Below are 19,356 nucleotides of genomic sequence, written 5' to 3'. Positions count from 1 at the left end.
AAGGAGAAAAAGAAGCGCTGTGGTGAAGAAAAGAAGTGGAGTGGTCGTGGGGGATTCATTACTTGGAGGAACAGAAGCCGTTATCCGCTGACCGGACATTACCTCAAGAGAAGTGTGCTGTTTTCCAGGTGCCCAAATCAAAGATGTGTCTGATGGGGTATCAAGACTCTTCAGTGCTACAGACAACTACACATGTCTGCTAATACACGTAGAAACAAATAACACAGCAAGAAAGGACCTAGAAACTATATGCAGAGACTAAGAAGACCTAGGCCGGAAAGTGAAGGAGCTGGTAGCGCAGGGCGTCTTCTCATCCATCCTCCCAGTGGATGGACATGGACCAAGGAGGTTGATCAGGATTCTACAGGTGAACGACTGGCTATGTCGGTGGTGCCGTGAACAACATTTTGGGTTTCTTGACCATGGAGTGAATTACCTGTATGATGGACTCCTTGCTAGAGATGAGTTGCATCTTATGAATACAGGAAAACACATTTGGTAGACGCCTTACTACACTCATCAGGAGAACTTTAAACTAGAGCAATATGAGATGGGAAATATCCGGCCAGGAAAAAATATGCAGTTAATGAATTCTTTTGAGAACCCTCATATTAGAAGTGCAAAGGAAGAACAAAAATATAAAATTCTGAATGAAAATAGAGGAGCAAGAAAAGCTGACTGCAAACTAAAATGTGTCTATACAAATGCACAGAGCATGGTAAGTAAACAAGGAGGATTGGAGCTTCTAACACAGGAAGGGAAGCATCACTGAAATTTGGTGGGATGGTGTACATGATTGGAATACAAACCTTGAAGGCTACAACTTATTAGAAACATAAGTAACAAGAAGGGAGGAGGTGTTGCACTGTATGTTAGGGAAACATTTATCTCCACAGAGATCCAAGCTTCAGAGACTGGTAGCTCTGTAGAAACTGTTTGGGTAAGAACAGAAACTACACTGTTGTTTACTGTAGGCCACCTGGAAAGACTGAAGATGTGGCTGAACTATGTATTCATCAGATGTGTCTGTTCTTAAAGAAGTATAACATGGTGATTTGTTGGGAATCTCTCTCAGGCAAAAGTAATGGGCCAAGAAAATTCTTATCTTCTCTTGCTGACATCTTTATCTTTCAAACGGTTGAATAGAGAACAAGAGGATCTGCAATCTTGGACCTAATTCTTACCAACGGGTAAGAAATGGTTGAGGAGGTAAATATGGCCGAGTATTTTGGAAGTAGTGTAGTGATCATGCTGTCCTCAAATTTTGGATTACAAGAGGAAGATCAGCGAGGGCTCAGACTTTAAAGTTGGACTTCAGAAACAAAAAGTAAAAATTATACACAACCAGGTATATAGAAAATACATTTTTATTTATAAGACTATTATTATTATTTATTGTTATAGCGCCATTTATTCCATGGTGCTTTACATGTGAGGAGGGGTATACATAATAAAAACAAGTACAATAATCTTAAACAATACAAGTCATAACTGGTACAGGAGGAATGAGGACCCTGCCCGCGAAGGCTCACAATCTACAAGGGATGGGTGAGGATACAGTAGGTGAGGGTAGAGATGGTCATGCAGCGGTTTGGTCGATCGGTGGTTACTGCAGGTTGTAGGCTTGTCTGAAGAGGTGGGTCTTCAGGTTCTTTTTGAAGGTTTCGATGGTAAGCGAGAGTCTGATGTGTTGTGGTAGAGGGTTCCAGAGTAGGGGGGATGCGCGAGAGAAATCTTGTATACGATTGTGGGAAGAGGAGATAAGAGGGGAGTAGAGTAGGATTGGAGGTTGCGGGTAGGGAAGTAGTGGGAGACGAGGTCGCAGATGTATGGAGGAGACAGGTTGTGGATGGCTTTGCATGTCATGGTTAGGCTTTTGTACTGGAGTCTCTGGGCAATGGGGAGCCAGTGAAGGGATTGACAGAGGGGAGAGGCCGGGGAATAGCAGGGGGACAGGTGGATTAGTCGGGCAGCAGAGTTTAGAATAGATTGGAGGGGTGCGAGAATGTTAGAGGGGAGGCCACAGAGCAGGAGGTTGCAGTAGTCGAGGCGGGAGATGATGAGGGCATGGACTAGGGGTTTTGCAGATTCATGGTTGAGGAATGAACGGATTTGTGAAATATTTTTGAGTTGAAGTCGGCAGGAAGTGGAAAGGGCTTGGATATGGGGTTTGAAGGAGAGATGAGCGTCAAGGATTACCCCGAGGCAGCGAGCTTGTGGGACTGGGGAGAGTGGGCAGCCATTTACTGTAATGGATAGGTTCGTTGGGGGGGTCGCAGATAAGATACATATAATCACAAGAAAGATGTCAAGGAAACCACCACGTGCCAAAGAGATGTGCAGGGTAGGCACGGGGTCAGTATCTAATAGCTCAGTTGTTAATTACTTTACAGCACAGAAATACATGTACCTACAGTGAAGGAAATAAGTATTATCCCACCGCTGCCACCAAATGTCACGATTCCCCTGACCGCTGTCACCAATTGGTCAGGATTCACATCGTGACCGTCACCCCTACGTCACGGATTGAGGTGACTTTAGGCCAACAGACAGCTATCACATGTGCAGGGGGGCTTATCTTAGTTATCTCTCCACTGCTAACAATGTGATGAGAAAACACACACAAGGCTATTGACCTCTTAGTTTACAGCAGGGGCTTATTCTAGGTATCCCACTGCTTGCAATATACCACAAACTGCAGGGATTTATGTATATCCCGCTTACAGTTCCACTTAACACTTGCAGCTCTCTGGCGCCCCCTTACTCTCAGGTCAGATTAGGTACTGCACCCTGGGTAAAGGCTGCCTGCTATGTACTGGCTATTGGGCACGCTGCAGTGACGCGATAACTACTCCCACTCGGGCAGGAACAATAATTATCAACGCCGCAGTCGCTTCAGCATAACCCAAAAGTCTGCACGGTATCACTGCCACCAGCTTCGATTAAACGGGTCCGAAGCTAACCCAACACAGTAGCGTAATTCTCTTCCAGAGACAGGGTGCGTTTAGAGCATGGAGAATGAACTAACATATAATATTATATCCCATAAAAAAATTAGGCAGTGCTTTATCAAAAATATTTTATAAAGATGTTATAAATGAGACAATTGCAAATATGTACAAGGGTAATTATAACATAAAGGGAATAAATGAGAAAAAGCAACACTCACATGTTCAAAGCATGACAGGCAACCAGGCTAGAGCAGTTTTCCATACGTCCCAACTCATGGGATGTACTCGGCTCTTCCAGGAAAATAGGACAAGAAAGCTGGGGATGTGTGCAGACAGTTATAGCTTAAGCCTGTAACATCCCAGAAAGGGGTTGGATCACCTCGTCCCTCCTTCCTCTTCAGTTTACTGATTTTACCCTAACCTATATCTAATTTCTATAATTCTGCTACAAAACATCTCATAGTCCTAACCAACCCATCATTCATCTCGGATTAACGTGAGCATTCTAATGAGATCAAATATGTCCTATCTGGGATACATATTTACAGAGAAAACCCTACTTCTTTACCAGACGGAGTTAGAAGCCCGTGTTTCGGGGAATGGGTAGGTACACCGAGTGAGAATAAGAATATATATTTTCGTATGTCTAGCTTAAATCTTTTGCCTAATATCTAACAAAAACTAAACAAAGAATCTTTCATGGATCCTCGAAGTTTCTACTTCACTTATAGCTGAACAAGAGCTTACACAGGAAACGCCGGTCGTAAATACTTTTGGCTCTCCTAACCCCCACACTCTCTGAGGAGGAAAGCCAGGAATTTGCAGTATCACTCCAAGAAGGGGGGCTTAGCCCACGCAGGCTAGCAAGAGAACTACTTATGATATTTCATACCATATCGTGACAGATCCCTTGCTGATTTTGTAAGTTTGCCCACTGACAAAGACATGAACAGTCTATAGTTTTAAGGGTAGGTTAATTTTAACATTGTGATTTTCTGGATTTTATTTTTGGTATTCTACCTTTCATTGTATAAATGTATTTGCATTTTACAGTGAGAAATAAGTATTTGCAAAAGTAAAAAACGTCTTTTTGCATCAGCACTTTGGATCTATTAGCACTTTGGCACTTTGTCTTGTCCCTTTATATGTGTCCTTGATGTTTATTTGATGCCTGTTTGTCTTTTCATTAGAAGTCCCCACAAGGGTCGTAACTTTATAAGGCTAAGTTCACATTAGCGTTTGAGTCCGCAGGGTGGTGCTGCGGACTTTTTTTCCTTAAGCTTCGCCCACTTCCGCATGCTCCATTTAGATGTGCCCTCCGAACGTAAGAAAATGCAGCATGTTGTGTTGAGCGGGCACATCAAAACGGCGCATGCGGACGCATCCGCAGACAAACGCATGTCCCTGCTTACACAATGTTAAAGATAGGTACGCAGGACGCATGTGGAAGTAGGCGGAGCTTAAGGAAAGGAGTCTGCAGCACCACGCTGTGGACTCAACCGCTAATGTGAACCCGACCTAACATTGCTTCCATTTAAGCTATCAGACTATTCCCAGCATTTTATTTATATCAATTGTTGATAGCTGACCACATTCTGATTATATTGTAATACTGCCATCTATTAGCACTTTCCATCATTTCTTTGATATCTTCACACATTATGCATTTACTTTATAATTTTATAATAATAATTTATGTGTATATATTTTGCATCCGCTTATCTTGAAAAAAAAACTTTGTATTAACCTACTATAGGTACTTGTATTTCTGTGCTATTAATGAATTAACAACTGAGATATTAGATGCTTACCACTGTGCCTAGCCTACGATTATATGTATCTTATAAATAAAAAAATATGTTCGATATACCTGGTTGTGTATCATATTTTTACTTTTTTTTATGTCTGGTGGATGCGCAACAGCTACATAAAAAATTGCCTCAGCATTTATACTAATTGCACTTCAGAAAGGCAGATTTTAATGGATTTTGCGTTTCCGCGTGGTCGCCGCACACGTCAAATCACCGCATACGGACGCATCCGCATACAATGCATGTCCCTGTGTACCCAATGTTAAAGATACGTACGCAGGACGCATGCGGCAGTAGGTGGAGCGTGGCGGAGGAAGTAGGCTGCCATCCGCAGCCCTCCTCGACGCAAGTGTGAAACCAGTCTAATAGAATGGTATTTATCATGTGAGAATTGCAAGAGTCTACATTTGAGCATCAAAAATGAAAATTACATCTATAGAATGGGAGGAATAGAACTAAGCAACAGCACATGTGAAAAAGACTTGGGTATACGAATAGATCACAGACTGCACAAGAGTCAACAGTGTGATGCAGCAGCAAAAAAGGAACAGTTCTAGGATGTATTAAGAGAAGCATAGAGTCTACATCACGTGAAGTCATTATTGACCTCTTCATCGTTGGTCAGGCATCATCTGGAATACTGTGTCCAGTTCTGGGCACCACATTCTAATAAAAGACATTGAAAAACAGGAGCAAGTTCAGAGAAGAGCTACCAGGATGGTGAGCAGACTGCAAACCATGTCCTACGAGGAACGATTAAAGGATCTGGGAATGTTTAGCTTCCAAAAAAGAAGGCTAAGAAAAGACTTAATAGCTGTCTACAAATATCTGAAGGGCTGTCACAGTGTAGCGGGAGCATCATTATTCTCATTTACAAATGGAAACACGAGAAGCAATGGAATGAAACTGAAAGGGAGAAGATACAGATTAGATATTAGAAAAAGCTTTTTGACCGTGTTGGTGATCAATGGGTGGAACAGGCGGCCACGAGAGGTGGTGAGTTCTCCTTCAATAGCAGTCTTCAAACAGAGGCTGGACAGACGTCTGTCTGAGATGGTTTAGTGAATCCTGCATTTAGGAGGGGGTTGGACACAATGACCCTGGAGGTCCCTTCCAACTCTAATGTTCTAAGATTCTATGATATAATATATACCATATACAGTATATAACCCCACAAATATATACCACAATATGCAGTCCATACCCCCATATATAATGTATACCGCCATATATAACATGCCACCATGTATATACCCTATATATAATGTATACCCATATGTAATATATACTGACATATACAGTATATATCACCATATATAATCTATACCACCATGTATAGTATACCACCATATGTAATGTATTACCCCATATATAACATATACCCCATGACGAATATACCACCTTATGTAATATATACCCTGATGTACAGTGTATACCACCATATAGAACAGGCGTGTTTTCAAGATTTCCTTAGCTTTGCACAAGGTTCTGTAATCATGATGTGTGTAGGCGATTAAATTATCACCTGTGCAGTACAAGGAAATCCTGAAAACATGACCTGTTTGCAGCCCTCGAGGAATGCAGTTTGACACCTGATATAGAATGTATACCATCATATATAACATATACCACCATATGCAGTATACCACATATATAACGCATACCACTATATATAATATATACCACCATATACAGTATATACCACCTTATATAATATACAACACCATGTATAACATATACCACCATATATAATATATACCAACCTGGACCATGTATACCATCCTGGACCTGTCCTCAGCCTTTGACACAGTGGACCATTCCCTATTATTACAGACCCTCTCATCTCTTGGCATCACAGACTTGGCCCTATCCTGGATCTCATCATACCTAACAGACCGGACATTCAGCGTCTCCCACTCACACACCACCTCCTCACCTCGCCCCCTATCTGTCGGAGTCCTACAAGGTTCAGTCCTAGGGCCCCTGCTCTTCTCCATTTACACCTTTGGCCTGGGACAGCTCCTAGAATCTCATGGCTTTCAGTATCACCTCTATGCTGATGACACACAGATCTACATCTCTGGTCCAGATATCACCTCCCTACTAGCCAGAATCCCTCAATGTCTGTCCACTATTTCATCCTTCTTCTCCACTAGATTTCTGAAACTTAACATGGACAAAACAGAATTCATCATCTTTCCCATATCTCACGCGAACCCCCCCCAACGAACCTATCCATTACAGTAAATGGCTGCCCACTCTCCCCAGTCCCACAAGCTCGCTGCCTCGGGGTAATCCTTGACGCTGATCTCTCCTTCAAACCCCATATCCAAGCCCTTTCCACTTCCTGCCGACTTCAACTCAAAAATATTTCCTTGATCCGTACATTCCTAAACCAAGAATCTGCAAAAACCCTAGTCCATGCCCTCATCATCTCCTGCCTCGACTACTGCAACCTCCTGCTCTGTGGCCTCCCCTCTGACACTCTCGCACCCCTCCAATCTATTCTAAACTCTGCTGCCCGACTAATCCACCTGTCCCCCCGCTATTCCCCGGCCTCTCCCCTCTGTCAATCCCTTCACTGGCTCCTCATTACCCAGTACAAAAGCCTAACCATGACGTACAAAGCCATCCACAACCTGTCTCCTCCTTACATCTGTGACCTCGTCTTCCGGTACTTTCCTGCATGCAACCTCCGATCCTCACAAGATCTCCTTCTCTACTCCCCTATTATCTCCTCTTCCCACAATTGCATACAAGATTTCTCTCGTGCATCACCCCTACTCTGGAACCCTCTATCACAACACATCAGACTCTCGCCTACCATCAAAACCTTCAAAAAGAACCTGAAGACCCACGTCTTCCGACAATCCTACAACCTGCAGTAACCACTGATCGACCAAACCGCTGCATGACCAGCTCTATCCTCACCTACTGTATTCTCACCCATCCCTTGTAGATAGTGAGCCCTCGCGGGCAGGGTCCTCGCTCCTACTGTATCCTCACCCATCCCTTGTAGATTGTGAGCCTTCGCGGGCAGGGTCCTCTCTCCTCCTGTATCCTCACCCATCCCTTGTAGATTGTGAGCCCTCGCGGGCAGGGTCCTCTCTCCTACTGTATCCTCACCCATCCCTTGTAGATTGTGAGCCTTCGCGGGCAGGGTCCTCTCTCCTCCTGTATCCTCACCCATCCCTTGTAGATTGTGAGCCCTCGCGGGCAGGGTCCTCTCTCCTACTGTATCCTCACCCATCCCTTGTAGATTGTGAGCCTTCGCGGGCAGGGTCCTCTCTCCTCCTGTATCCTCACCCATCCCTTGTAGATTGTGAGCCCTCGCAGTCAGGGTCCTCTCTCCTCCTGTATCCTCACCCATCCCTTGTAGATTGTGAGCCTTCGCGGGCAGGGTCCTCTCTCCTCCTGTATCCTCACCCATCCCTTGTAGATTGTGAGCCTTCGCGGGCAGGGTCCTCTCTCCTCCTGTACCAGTCGGTCACTTGTATTGTTTAAGATTACTGTACTTGTTTTTATTATGTATACCCCTCACATGCAAAGTGCCATAGAATAATGCGCTATAATAATAAAAATACCGCTCTATATGATATATACCATTTTATACAGTATATAATAATCTTTATATAGCAACAACATATTCCGCAGCGCTTTACAATTCAGAGGTTCATATACAGCAGTCGTAATAAACATAGCTAAAGATAATACAATAATTAAAGCAAAGATAATGACGTCCCGGCCCGTAAGTGCTTACAATCTACGATGAGGTGGAGGAGGCACAAACTACATAAGCTTATTTGCAATGATCGTTCAGCCATCTTGAGGGAATTTTGGATCGATAAATGCTGCACCATCTAGTCACCAGCCGGTATTTGTGGCGCTTCTGGGTGCGTTTGAGTTTGATGGAGGGTTAAGTTTATAGAAATAGTGAATGGGCTATATGTAAAAGGACTTTGATTAGAGAACGTGATAGGCCGCTCTAAACAGATGTTTTTAGGAAGCGCCTAAAACTGTGTAAGTTATGGATAGTCCTGATTTCTTGGGGTAGAGCATTCCAGATGATTGGTGCAACTCAGGAGAAGGCTGGAAGTGGGAGGTGTGGATTAGTGCGGATGTTAGTCGAAAGTCGTTTGCAGAGAGTAAGGCTGTGTGCACACGTTGCTTTTTTCCCGCGTTTTTTTCCCCGAGGTGAAAATGCTTAAACACTTGCAAAACGCATCCCATTATTTTTAATGTAATTCCGTATTGTTGTGTCCATGCTGCCTTTTTTTTCCGCAAAAAAATTGCATCGCGGAAAAAAACGCAGCAAGTTCATTAATTTTGTGGAATTTCCGCTGATTTGCCGCTAAATGATTGTGCTGGGACACTCCGGAAAAAAAAACGCGAGCGGATTTCCTGGGAAAGGAGTCCAGTTTTTATCAGGAAAATTCTGCTAACATTCTGCAATGTGGGCACATAGCCTAACAAGCAGGTCAGCTGAGGGAGGAGATATAGGGGGGCCGCACTGTGGAGAGGATGGGTAGGGTTATAAATAGAAATGAGGGATGAGATGTAGGGTGTGCCGCACTGTTGAGCGGACAGGTAGGGTGGTAGACAGAAATGAGGGAGATGATGTAGGGGGCTTCAGCAGCATTGTGGAGAGAACGGGTAGGTAACAGACAAAAATGAGAGAAGAGATGTAGTGGAGGCTGCACTGTGGAGAGGACGGATAGGGCGATAGATATGAGGGAAGGAGGAGATGTAGGAGGGTGCCGTACTGTGGAGAGGACAGGTATGGTGATGGACAGAAATGAGGTAGGAGATGTAGGAGGGTGGCGCACTGTGGAGAGGATGGGTATGGCGATAGTCAGAAATGAGGGAAGGAGGAGATTTATGTGGGTGCTGCACTGTGGAGAGGACACGTATGTTAATAGACAGAAATGAGGTAGGAGATGTAGGAGGCTGCCATACTGTGGAGAGGACAGGTAGGGTGATGGACAGAAATGAGGTAGGAGATGTAGGAGGGTGGCGCACTGTGGAGAGGATGGGTATGGCGATAGTCAGAAATGAGGGAAGGAGGAGATTTATGTGGGTGCTGCACTGTGGAGAGGACACGTATGTTAATAGACAGAAATGAGGTAGGAGATGTAGGAGGCTGCCGTACTGTGGAGAGGACAGGTAGGGTGATAGACAGAAATGAGGTAGGAGATGTAGGAGGGTGGCGCACTGTGGACAGGATGGGTATGGCGATAGTCAGAAATGAGAGAAGGAGGAGATTTATGTGGGTGCTGCACTGTGGAGAGGACAGGTAGGGTAATAGACAGAAATGAGGTAGGAGATGTATGAGGGTGCCGCACTGTGGAGAGGACAAGTAGGGTGATAGATAGAAATGAGGTAGGAGATGTAGGAGGGTGCCGTACTGTGGAGAGGACAGGTAGGGTGATAGAAATGAGGTAGGAGGGTGCCGTACTGTGGAGAGGACAGGTAGGGTGATGGATAGAAATGAGGTAGGAGATGTAGGAGGGTGCCGTACTGTGGAGAGGACAGGTAGGGTGATAGATAGAAATGAGGTAGGAGATGTAGGAGGGTGCCGTACTGTGGAGAGGACAGGTAGGGTGATAGATAGAAATGAGGTAGGAGATGTAGGAGGGTGCCGTACTGTGGAGAGGACAGGTAGGGTGATAGATAGAAATGAGGTAGGAGATGTAGGAGGGTGCCGTACTGTGGAGAGGACAGGTAGGGTGATAGATAGAAATGAGGTAGGAGATGTAGGAGGGTGCCGTACTGTGGAGAGGACATGTAGGGTGATAGTCAGAAATAAAGGGAGGAGATGTGGGAGAGCCGTACTGTGGAGAAGATGGGTAGGGTGAAAGACAGAAATGATGGCGAGGATGCCGTGGAGAGGAAAGGTATGATGATAGACAGAAATGAGGTAGGAGATGTAGGGGGGGTGCCGTACTGTGGAGAGGACAGGTAGGGTGATGGATAGAAATGAGGTAGGAGATGTAGGAGGGTGCCGTACTGTGGAGAGGATGGGTAGGGTTATAAATAGAAATGAGGGATGAGATATAGGGGGTGCCGCACTGTTGAGCGGACAGGTAGGGTGTTAGACAGAAATGAGGGAGATGATGTAGGGGGGTTCAGCATTGTGAAGAGAACGGGTAGGTAACAGACAAAAATGAGAGAAGAGATGTAGTGGAGGCTGCACTGTGTAGAGCAGAGGTCCCCAACTCCAGTCCTCAAGGCCCACCAACAGGTCATGTTTTCAGGATTTCCTTTGCCTTGCACAGGTGATGCAATTATTACCTGGGCAAGACTAAGGAAATCCTGAAAACATGACCTGTTGGTGGGCCTTGAGGACTGGAGTTGGGGACCTCTGGTGTAGAGGACGGGTAGGGCGACAGAAATGAGGGAAGGAGCAGATGTAGGAGGGTGCCATACTGTGGAGAGGACGGGTAGGGCGATAGACAGAAATGAGGTAGGAGATGTAGGAGGGTGCCGCACTGTGGAGAGGACAGGTAGGGCGATAGACAGAAATGATGTAGGAGGGTGCCACACTGTGGAGAGGACAGGTAGGGTGAAAGACAGAAATGAGGTAGGAGATGTAGGAGGGTGCCGCACTGTGGAGAGGTCGGGTAGGGCGATAGACAGAAATGAGGGAATGAGGAGATGTAGGAGGGTGCCGCACTGTGGAGAGGACAGGTATGGTGATAGACAGAAATGAGGAGGAGATGTAGGAGGGTGCAGCACTGTGGAGAGGACAGGTAGGGCGATAGACAGAAATGATGTAGGAGGGTGCCACACTGTGGAGAGGACAGGTAGGGTGAAAGACAGAAATGAGGTAGGAGATGTAGGAGGGTGCCGCACTGTGGAGAGGTCGGGTAGGGCGATAGACAGAAATGAGGGAATGAGGAGATGTAGGAGGGTGCCGCACTGTGGAGAGGACAGGTATGGTGATAGACAGAAATGAGGAGGAGATGTAGGAGGGTGCAGCACTGTGGAGAGGACAGGTAGGGCGATAGACAGAAATGATGTAGGAGGGTGCCACACTGTGGAGAGGACACGTAGGGTGAAAGACAGAAATGAGGTAGGAGATGTAGGAGGGTGCCGCACTGTGGAGAGGTCAGGTAGGGCGATAGACAGAAATGAGGGAATGAGGAGATGTAGGAGGGTGCCGCACTGTGGAGAGGACAGGTATGGTGATAGACAGAAAGGAGGAGGAGATGTAGGAGGGTGCAGCACTGTGGAGAGGACAGGTATGGTGATAGACAGAAATGAGGAGGGGATGTAGGAGGGTGCCATACTGTGGAGAGGACAGGTAGGGTGGAAGACAGAAATGAGATGTAGGAGGGCCAGATTGTGGAGAATTTTGTGGGTGAGTAAAAGCAGTATAAATTGGATCCTATAATGAATGGGCAGCTGTGTCCGAGTAATGATTAGCAGATAGACAACCCTGGCTGCTGCATTAAGGATAGACTGGAGAGGGGAAAGTCGAGTGAGGGGGAGGCCAATTAATAGAGAATTACAGTAGTCAAGGTGGGAGTGGATCTGGGCGACAGTGAGGGTTTTTGTTGGTTCCATGGTGAGAAAGGGGTGGATTCTAGAGATGTTCTTCAGGTGCGGGCAAGAAATTGTATAAAGATTGCTGTCAGACATAACACCCAGACAGAGCGCCTGCAGCCTAGGCATTACTGTGGGGCCACAGATGTCAGATTTAGGGAGGCATGTAGACGGCGGGAGCAGAAGAAGGTCCGTTTTGGAAAGGTTGAGTTTCAGATAGACCAGACATGATGTTGGAAACTGGTGTTCTGTAGTATACAGGTCCTTCTCAAAAAATTAGCATATAGTGTTAAATTTCATTATTTACCATAATGTAATGATTACAATTAAACTTTCATATATTATAGATTCATTATCCACCAACTGAAATTTGTCAGGTCTTTTATTGTTTTAATACTGATGATTTTGGCATACAACTCCTGATAACCCAAAAAACCTGTCTCAATAAATTAGCATATTTCACCCATCCAATCAAATAAAAGTGTTTTTTAATAACAAACAAAAAAACCATCAAATAATAATGTTCAGTTATGCACTCAATACTTGGTGGGGAATCCTTTGGCAGAAATGACTGCTTCAATGCGGCGTGGCATGGAGGCAATCAGCCTGTGACACTGCTGAGAGGTTATGGAGGCCCAGGATGCTTCAATGGCGGCCTTAAGCTCATCCAGAGTGTTGGGTCTTGCGTCTCTCAACTTTCTCTTCACAATATCCCACAGATTCTCTATGGGGTTCAGGTCAGGAGAGTTGGCAGGCCAATTGAGCACAGTAATACCATGGTCAGTAAACCATTTACCAGTGGTTTTGGCACTGTGAGCAGGTGCCAGGTCGTGCTGAAAAATGAAATCTTCATCTCCATAAAGCATTTCAGCCGATGGAAGCATGAAGTGCTCCAAATACCCTGATAGCTAGCTGCATTGACCCTGCCCTTGATGAAACACAGTGGACCAACACCAGCAGCTGACATGGCACCCCACACCATCACTGACTGTGGGTACTTGACACTGGACTTCAGGCATTTTGGCATTTCCTTCTCCCCAGTCTTCCTCCAGACTCTGGCACCTTGATTTCCGAATGACATGCAAAATTTGCTTTCATCAGAAAAAAGTACTTGGGACCACTTAGCAACAGTCCAGTGCTGCTTCTCTGTAGCCCAGGTCAGGCGCCTCTGCCGCTGTTTATGGTTCAAAAGTGGCTTTACCTGGGGAATGCGGCACCTGTAGCCCATTTCCTGCACACGCCTGTGCACGGTGGCTCTGGATGTTTCCACACCAGACTCAGTCCACTGCTTCCTCAGGTTCCCCAAGGTCTGGAATCGCTCCTTCTCCACAATCTTCCTCAGGGTCCGGTCTCCTCTTCTCGTTGTACAGCGTTTTCTGCCACATTGTTTCCTTCCAACAGACTTACCATTGAGGTGCCTTGATACAGCACTCTGGGAACAGCCTATTTGTTGAGAAATTTCTTTCTGGGTCTTACCCTCTTGCTTGAAGGTGTCAATGATGGCCTTCTTGACATCTGTCAGGTCGCTAGTCTTACCCATGATGGGGGTTTTGAGTAATGAACCAGGCAGGGAGTTTATAAAAGCCTCAGGTATCTTTTGCATGTGTTTAGAGTTAATTAGTTGATTCAGAAGATTAGGGTAATAGGTCGTTTAGAGAACCTTTTCTTGATATGCTAATTTATTGAGACAGGTTTTTTGGGATATCAGGAGTTGTATGCCAAAATCATCAGTATTAAAACAATAAAAGACCTGACAAATTTCAGTTGGTGGATAATGAATCTATAATATATGAAAGTTTAATTGTAATCATTACATTATGGTAAATAATGAAATTTAACACTATATGCTAATTTTTTGAGAAGGACCTGTATACCCCTGCAACTTGTGTTCTGTCTTTCTGTGGAAAACCATTATCTTGCAGTTATTTCCTTTCTCTTTAATGTCAGTGTTAGAGGACAGCTCGCACAGCAGCCCCTTCACATCTCCACTCACTGAGGAGCAGCGACAGCTCCGAGACCGGCTGTGTGATGGCTCCACGCAGAGCAGCGTGCACTCCCGCATCCTCAGCAATGCCAGACAGAGAGTGGCCAGGAGGAAAGAGGCCCCTAATCCCCCAAATACCCAGGTAACATGACCAGGTCGAAAGTCGTGCACCCATTTTTGTGGCCTGGTCGGGGGCCGCGCACTCCTGTCTGTGGCCGCGCACTCCTGTCTGTGGCTGCGCACTCCTGTCTGTGGCCAGGTCGGGGGCCGCGCACTCCTGTCTGTGGCCAGGTCGGGGGCCGCGCACTCCTGTCTGTGCCCAGGTCGGGGGCCGTGCAGCACCCCTCTCCGCGGCCAGGTCGGGGACCGTGCAGCACCCCTCTCCGCGGCCAGGTCGGGGGCCGTGCAGCACCCCTCTCCGCGGCCAGGTCGGGGGCCGTGCAGCACTCCTCTCTGCGGCCAGGTCGGGGGCCGTAAAGCATTCCACTCCGCGGCCAGGTCGGGGGCCGCGCAGGACTCATCTCCGCGGCCAGGTCAGGGGCCGTGCAGCATTCCACTCCGCGGCCAGGTCGGGGGCTGCGCAGCACTCCTCTCCGCGGCCAGGTCGGGAACAGTGCAGCATTCCACTCCGCGGCCAGGTCAGGGGCCGTGCACCCCTTTCCGTGGGCTTTCTGTGACTGACAAGTGTTTTGATTTTTCTAGAGAGAAGCTGAAGAGAATGTTACTGAGATGGAGTCAAGAACATCACAGACTCCCCGGTGAGATGCAGCTGGGGTCGCTGCCAACATTTGCAGAGGCCTCCGAGCTTTTCTTTTTACTCTAGTTTACTTTCTAGGGGGAACCAAATTTCTCAGGATTATGAAAAAGAATTCTGCCATAATAAAAGGGAGCACAGCATTGAATCCGTGCACCTGGAAAATGAGGTACAGAGTGTGGGCACTGGGGGTCCTTATGAACAGAGAACTTTTATAAGGGCCTCTCCAGAACGTTGATACTTTTCCCCTTAATCACTCAGTGTTGCTTTAGCAGTATGCTTGGGTCATTGTGTTATTGGAAGGTGAACCTCCATCCCAGTCTCAAATTACTGATGGACTTAAGCTAAGTTCACATTGGGGTATCGGTCCTCAGCGTATCATCTGCATGCACAAACGCACGCCAAAACACATTTAAACGCATGCTTATGCTGCTTTTATCAGCTTACGCATGACGCCAAAAAAACACTCCGTTTGTATGCGTTTTTTCCTGTGTTTGTGTTGCTTATGTGCATGCGTTCGGACAGCGCATGTCCAGGAAATGATTGAGACACGCCCTCCTGCAAATGTCGAAGTACTCAAGCGCATCGAACGCATGGGTACTCATGTCCTTGTATACCAATGCTTTCCCATAGACAGTAATGCGTTGTTTTGACACTCATGCTCATGTCTGAGTATATTTTACATGACAAAAAATGCAACATGTTGCGTTCAGCGGGTGCGGCGAAACAATGCATGCGGATGTGGAACTGATGCCCTGCGTACACAATGTTAAATATAGGCACGCAAGACACATGCGGATCTGTACGCTGTGCACAGATACGCTAATGTGAACCCGGCCTAAAGCAGGTTTTCCTGTATTTCTCACCATCCATCTTCCCCTCACTTTGGGCCATTTTCCTGTCCATGCTGACGAAAAACATTCCCACACCATGATGCTGCCACCACCATGTTTCACTGTGGGGATGGTGTTCTTGAGGTAATGAGCTGTGTTGGTTTGATTCCAGAGATAGCGTTTACCCTGGAGAGTCTCCCACATGTATTTTGGCAAACTGAAAACGAGCCTTACAATTTTTGTGTCTAAGCAAAGGCTTTTTTCCTTTCACTTATGACAGCTCACCTGAGAGAATGATCCGCCCACCAAACCTAGTGAAATAAAAGGGTGGTACCTCTCCCCGCATCAGTTGGTTTCCTGTCCTTGATGGGAACCTTGTGCTTGAATCGGCGGTTTAATGAGAAGATTTTTCCTTACCACGCCCTGTCCCTGTGTCTGGAAGAGCAGGCTGTATGCCTGTGGGCCGGCCTTCAGGGTGCTTGAGGTGCCATTCACGGGTCCAGTGGGGGCTCTGATGTGCATGCAGGCGCAGGCAGCATGTCTCGCTCCCTCTACGCTCCTCGGTCTCAGCCTCCGCTGTGCAGCATGCTGGCTGGGGTGCACTTCCGGTATGGGTGCACTCTGCTGATGTCACGGGTGCAAGGCACACTGGGAATGTGTGTGCCCGAGTGACGTCAGAGGGGGGTGCCCTGATTAAAAAATGGTGGCGCCGTAGGAAAAATGATGGCCAGAACGCAAGGATATAGCGCGTCCTGTTGTGGCCCGATTGGAGGGGGCGATCATCTAGCACCAGAGGAGGGGGATGGAGGAGCAACGCGGTGGATCCCCCTTATGAAGGGGACAGTCCACAGAACAGGGCTTATGCTCAAGCTCTTCTTTGTCATGGATGAGCAGAGACGACAGCAGCAGCCACTACCATCAGCAGTGTGGGCATAGTAAAGGGGGCAACTGTTCAAGTAGCGACAGCCGTCCCTGCCAGAGGAATGGAAGGTCGTAGGACTCTCGGTGTCCAGAAGGGATGTCGTGTATACCTGAAGAGCCTCCGAATCTGGTACCCTTAAAGTGACAGCGGGTGACGAGTAATCTTCGTGACTGTCACCATTTTAATAGGGATTTGTTCTTTTTTTTTTTTAAAATTGCTAGGAGCCTAGAAAAGCTAGCGCTCAGAAGAGGAATAGAGAGTGCCCTGTGCAAGATCCCGTTAGCAGTTGCCTGGCAGAGTCTCTGCTCAGACTGAATCCACAAGACAATCAGGGAAGAAACTCTGCTGCAAGCCTTAGATCTGTTATCAGGGCTGAGGTGGAAGGATCCCTAAAAAACAATTTAAAGGGAACCTGTCACCCCCTTCCCCAGACGTTTGTAACTAAAAGAGCCACCTTGTGCTGCACTTACGCTGCATTCTGACAAGGTGGCTCGTTTAGTTCTTGTTCCTGGCACTGTTGAAATAATAATTTTTGAAATATGTCCCTCATACCTTGAAATCGCCACGGGGCAGGTCTTTCCCCCTAATCCAGACGCCTCACAGCCATCACTCATGGCCTCTGCACGCCGGGCGCCTCCTCTTCCATTACTAGCATTCTCGGCGCCTGCACTGTTTTTTTCGGGCATGCGCAGTTGCGCTGCCCTTCGAACTTACAGCGCAAGCGCCGGGGACACTAATGAAGGAACAGGAGGCAGCGCCCGGTGCGCAGAGGCCATGAGTGACGGCTGTGAGGCGTCTGGATTCAGGGGGAAAGACATGCCCTGTGGCGATTTCAAGGTATGAGGGACATATTTCAAAAACTATTATTTCAACAGAGCCAGGAACAAGAACTAAAAGAGCCACCTTGTCAGAATCCAGCATTAGTGCTGCACAAGGCGGCCCTCTTAGTTACAAACGCCTGGGATGGGGGTGACAGGTTCCCTTTAAAAAAAAAAAAATCCTGGGAAGTCTCTACTGAATCTGACGATTCTCCAGTATCAGAAGGAGAATATTGTAGTGAAACCTCATCCTCCTCAGACAGTGACATCGGGGGCAGACCATGCTTTCCAGCAGAGGACATTGATGGGGTTGTCAAAGCTGTTAGGTCGACAATGGGCCTAAAAGAAGAAAAAACATATAGGTCCCCAGAGGACGTAATGTTCGGAGGGTTGGAGGAGAGAAAAATAGCACACCTTTCCAGTTAATAGTGAAATCCAGGCGCTCATTAATAAAAAGTGGGGGGAAAAAAGGAAAGGACTGGTGCCTTGCCCTCATCCTTAAAGGGAAGGTACCGCGTTTGTAGGTCATTAATAAATCACTGTAATGTAGCATAACATGCTGCTATAAGCAAGTTTGAAATGCATGTGAAACAGATTTCATGTGTTATGAGTTTAAAGAATGCACTGGGGGCTGACATCTTGGTTTTGCAGCAGTAGCAGAGCACTCTTAGTGTCAGATTACGGCACCCCATGGACATAGGGTCAGCGCCGGTCTATTATCTCCTATAGAATAGATAGCGGCTGACAGCACTCTCAATAGGGGCGCCCGTTCAACATCCAGGGAACCGTCCCGGATCCAATATAGTCAAAGCCATAATCCAGCAACGCTTCGACCGGTATGCGGCTTGCTTGACAAAGACCGCATACCGGTCGAAGCGTTGCTGGATTATGGCTTTAATGGATTTGTTCTAAGAAATTCTACACCCGGATGGAGCGCTGTTCTTTTTACGTTTCTCGGTCTATTATCTCCTATCTGTAACATTGCAGAGTAGTGAGCTGGGCACGCCTCTGTGGGCTGCACAACTCACTGCTGTAGGTGTGACTAGCTGCCATTTTATTATAGCCCTGTGCTATCTGCCGAGCTCCACTTACTGGTCCTGGCTCTGCTCTGCTTGGATCCTGACATTGGTCCTGGTCATGCTCCTGGCTCTGGTCTTGTCTTGGGTCATAGCTCTGACTCTGGTCCGGCTCCTGCCTTTGGTCCTGGTCCTGGTCATGCTCCTGCCTCTGGTCTTGTCTTGGGTCCCGGCTCTGCTCTTCTTGGATCCTGGCTTTGGTCCTGGTTCTGGTCCTGCTCTTTGCTCTGGTCTTGTCTTGGGTCATGGCTCTGACTCTGGTCCTGCTCCTGCCTTTGGTCCCGGCTGTAGTCGTGGCTCGGCTCCTGTCTCGGCTCCTGCCCCTGTCTCTGGTCCTGCCCCTGCCTTTGGTCCCGGCTGTAGTCGTGGCTCGGCTCCTGTCTCGGCTCCTGCCCCTGTCTCTGGTCCTGCCCCTGCCTTTGGTCCCGGCTGTAGTCGTGGCTCGGGTCCTGCCCCTGTCTCTGGTCCTGCTCCTGCCTTTGGTCCCGGCTATAGTCGTGGCTCGGCTCCTGTCTCGGGTCCTGCCCCTGTCTCTGGTCCTGCTCCTGCCTTTGGTCCCGGCTTTAGTCGTGGCTCGGGTCCAGTCTCGGGTCCTTCCCCTGACTCTGGTCCTGCTTCTGCCTTTGGTCCCGGCTGTAGTCGTGGCTCGGCCCCTGTCTCTG

The 19,356-nt window shown here is 47.3% G+C and overlaps 1 protein-coding gene across 1 annotated transcript in view; it reads left to right on the top strand.

The window, feature by feature from the left end:
- Positions 1 to 19,356, top strand: part of STK36 (serine/threonine kinase 36) — a 112,651-nt gene that overhangs the window by 45,279 nt on the left and 48,016 nt on the right. The window contains exons 8-10 of the mRNA XM_069735263.1: positions 14,255 to 14,433; positions 14,994 to 15,049; positions 15,127 to 15,214. Coding sequence (XP_069591364.1) covers positions 14,255 to 14,433; positions 14,994 to 15,049; positions 15,127 to 15,214 — 323 coding nt within the window. The remainder of the gene's footprint in view (positions 1 to 14,254; positions 14,434 to 14,993; positions 15,050 to 15,126; positions 15,215 to 19,356) is intronic.

This window comes from Ranitomeya imitator, chromosome 7 (genome assembly GCF_032444005.1).
Source record: "Ranitomeya imitator isolate aRanImi1 chromosome 7, aRanImi1.pri, whole genome shotgun sequence".
Lineage (NCBI taxonomy): Eukaryota > Metazoa > Chordata > Amphibia > Anura > Dendrobatidae > Ranitomeya > Ranitomeya imitator.
Note: the sequence above shows the minus strand (reverse complement) of the source record. Positions and strands in the feature narration are given on the sequence as shown.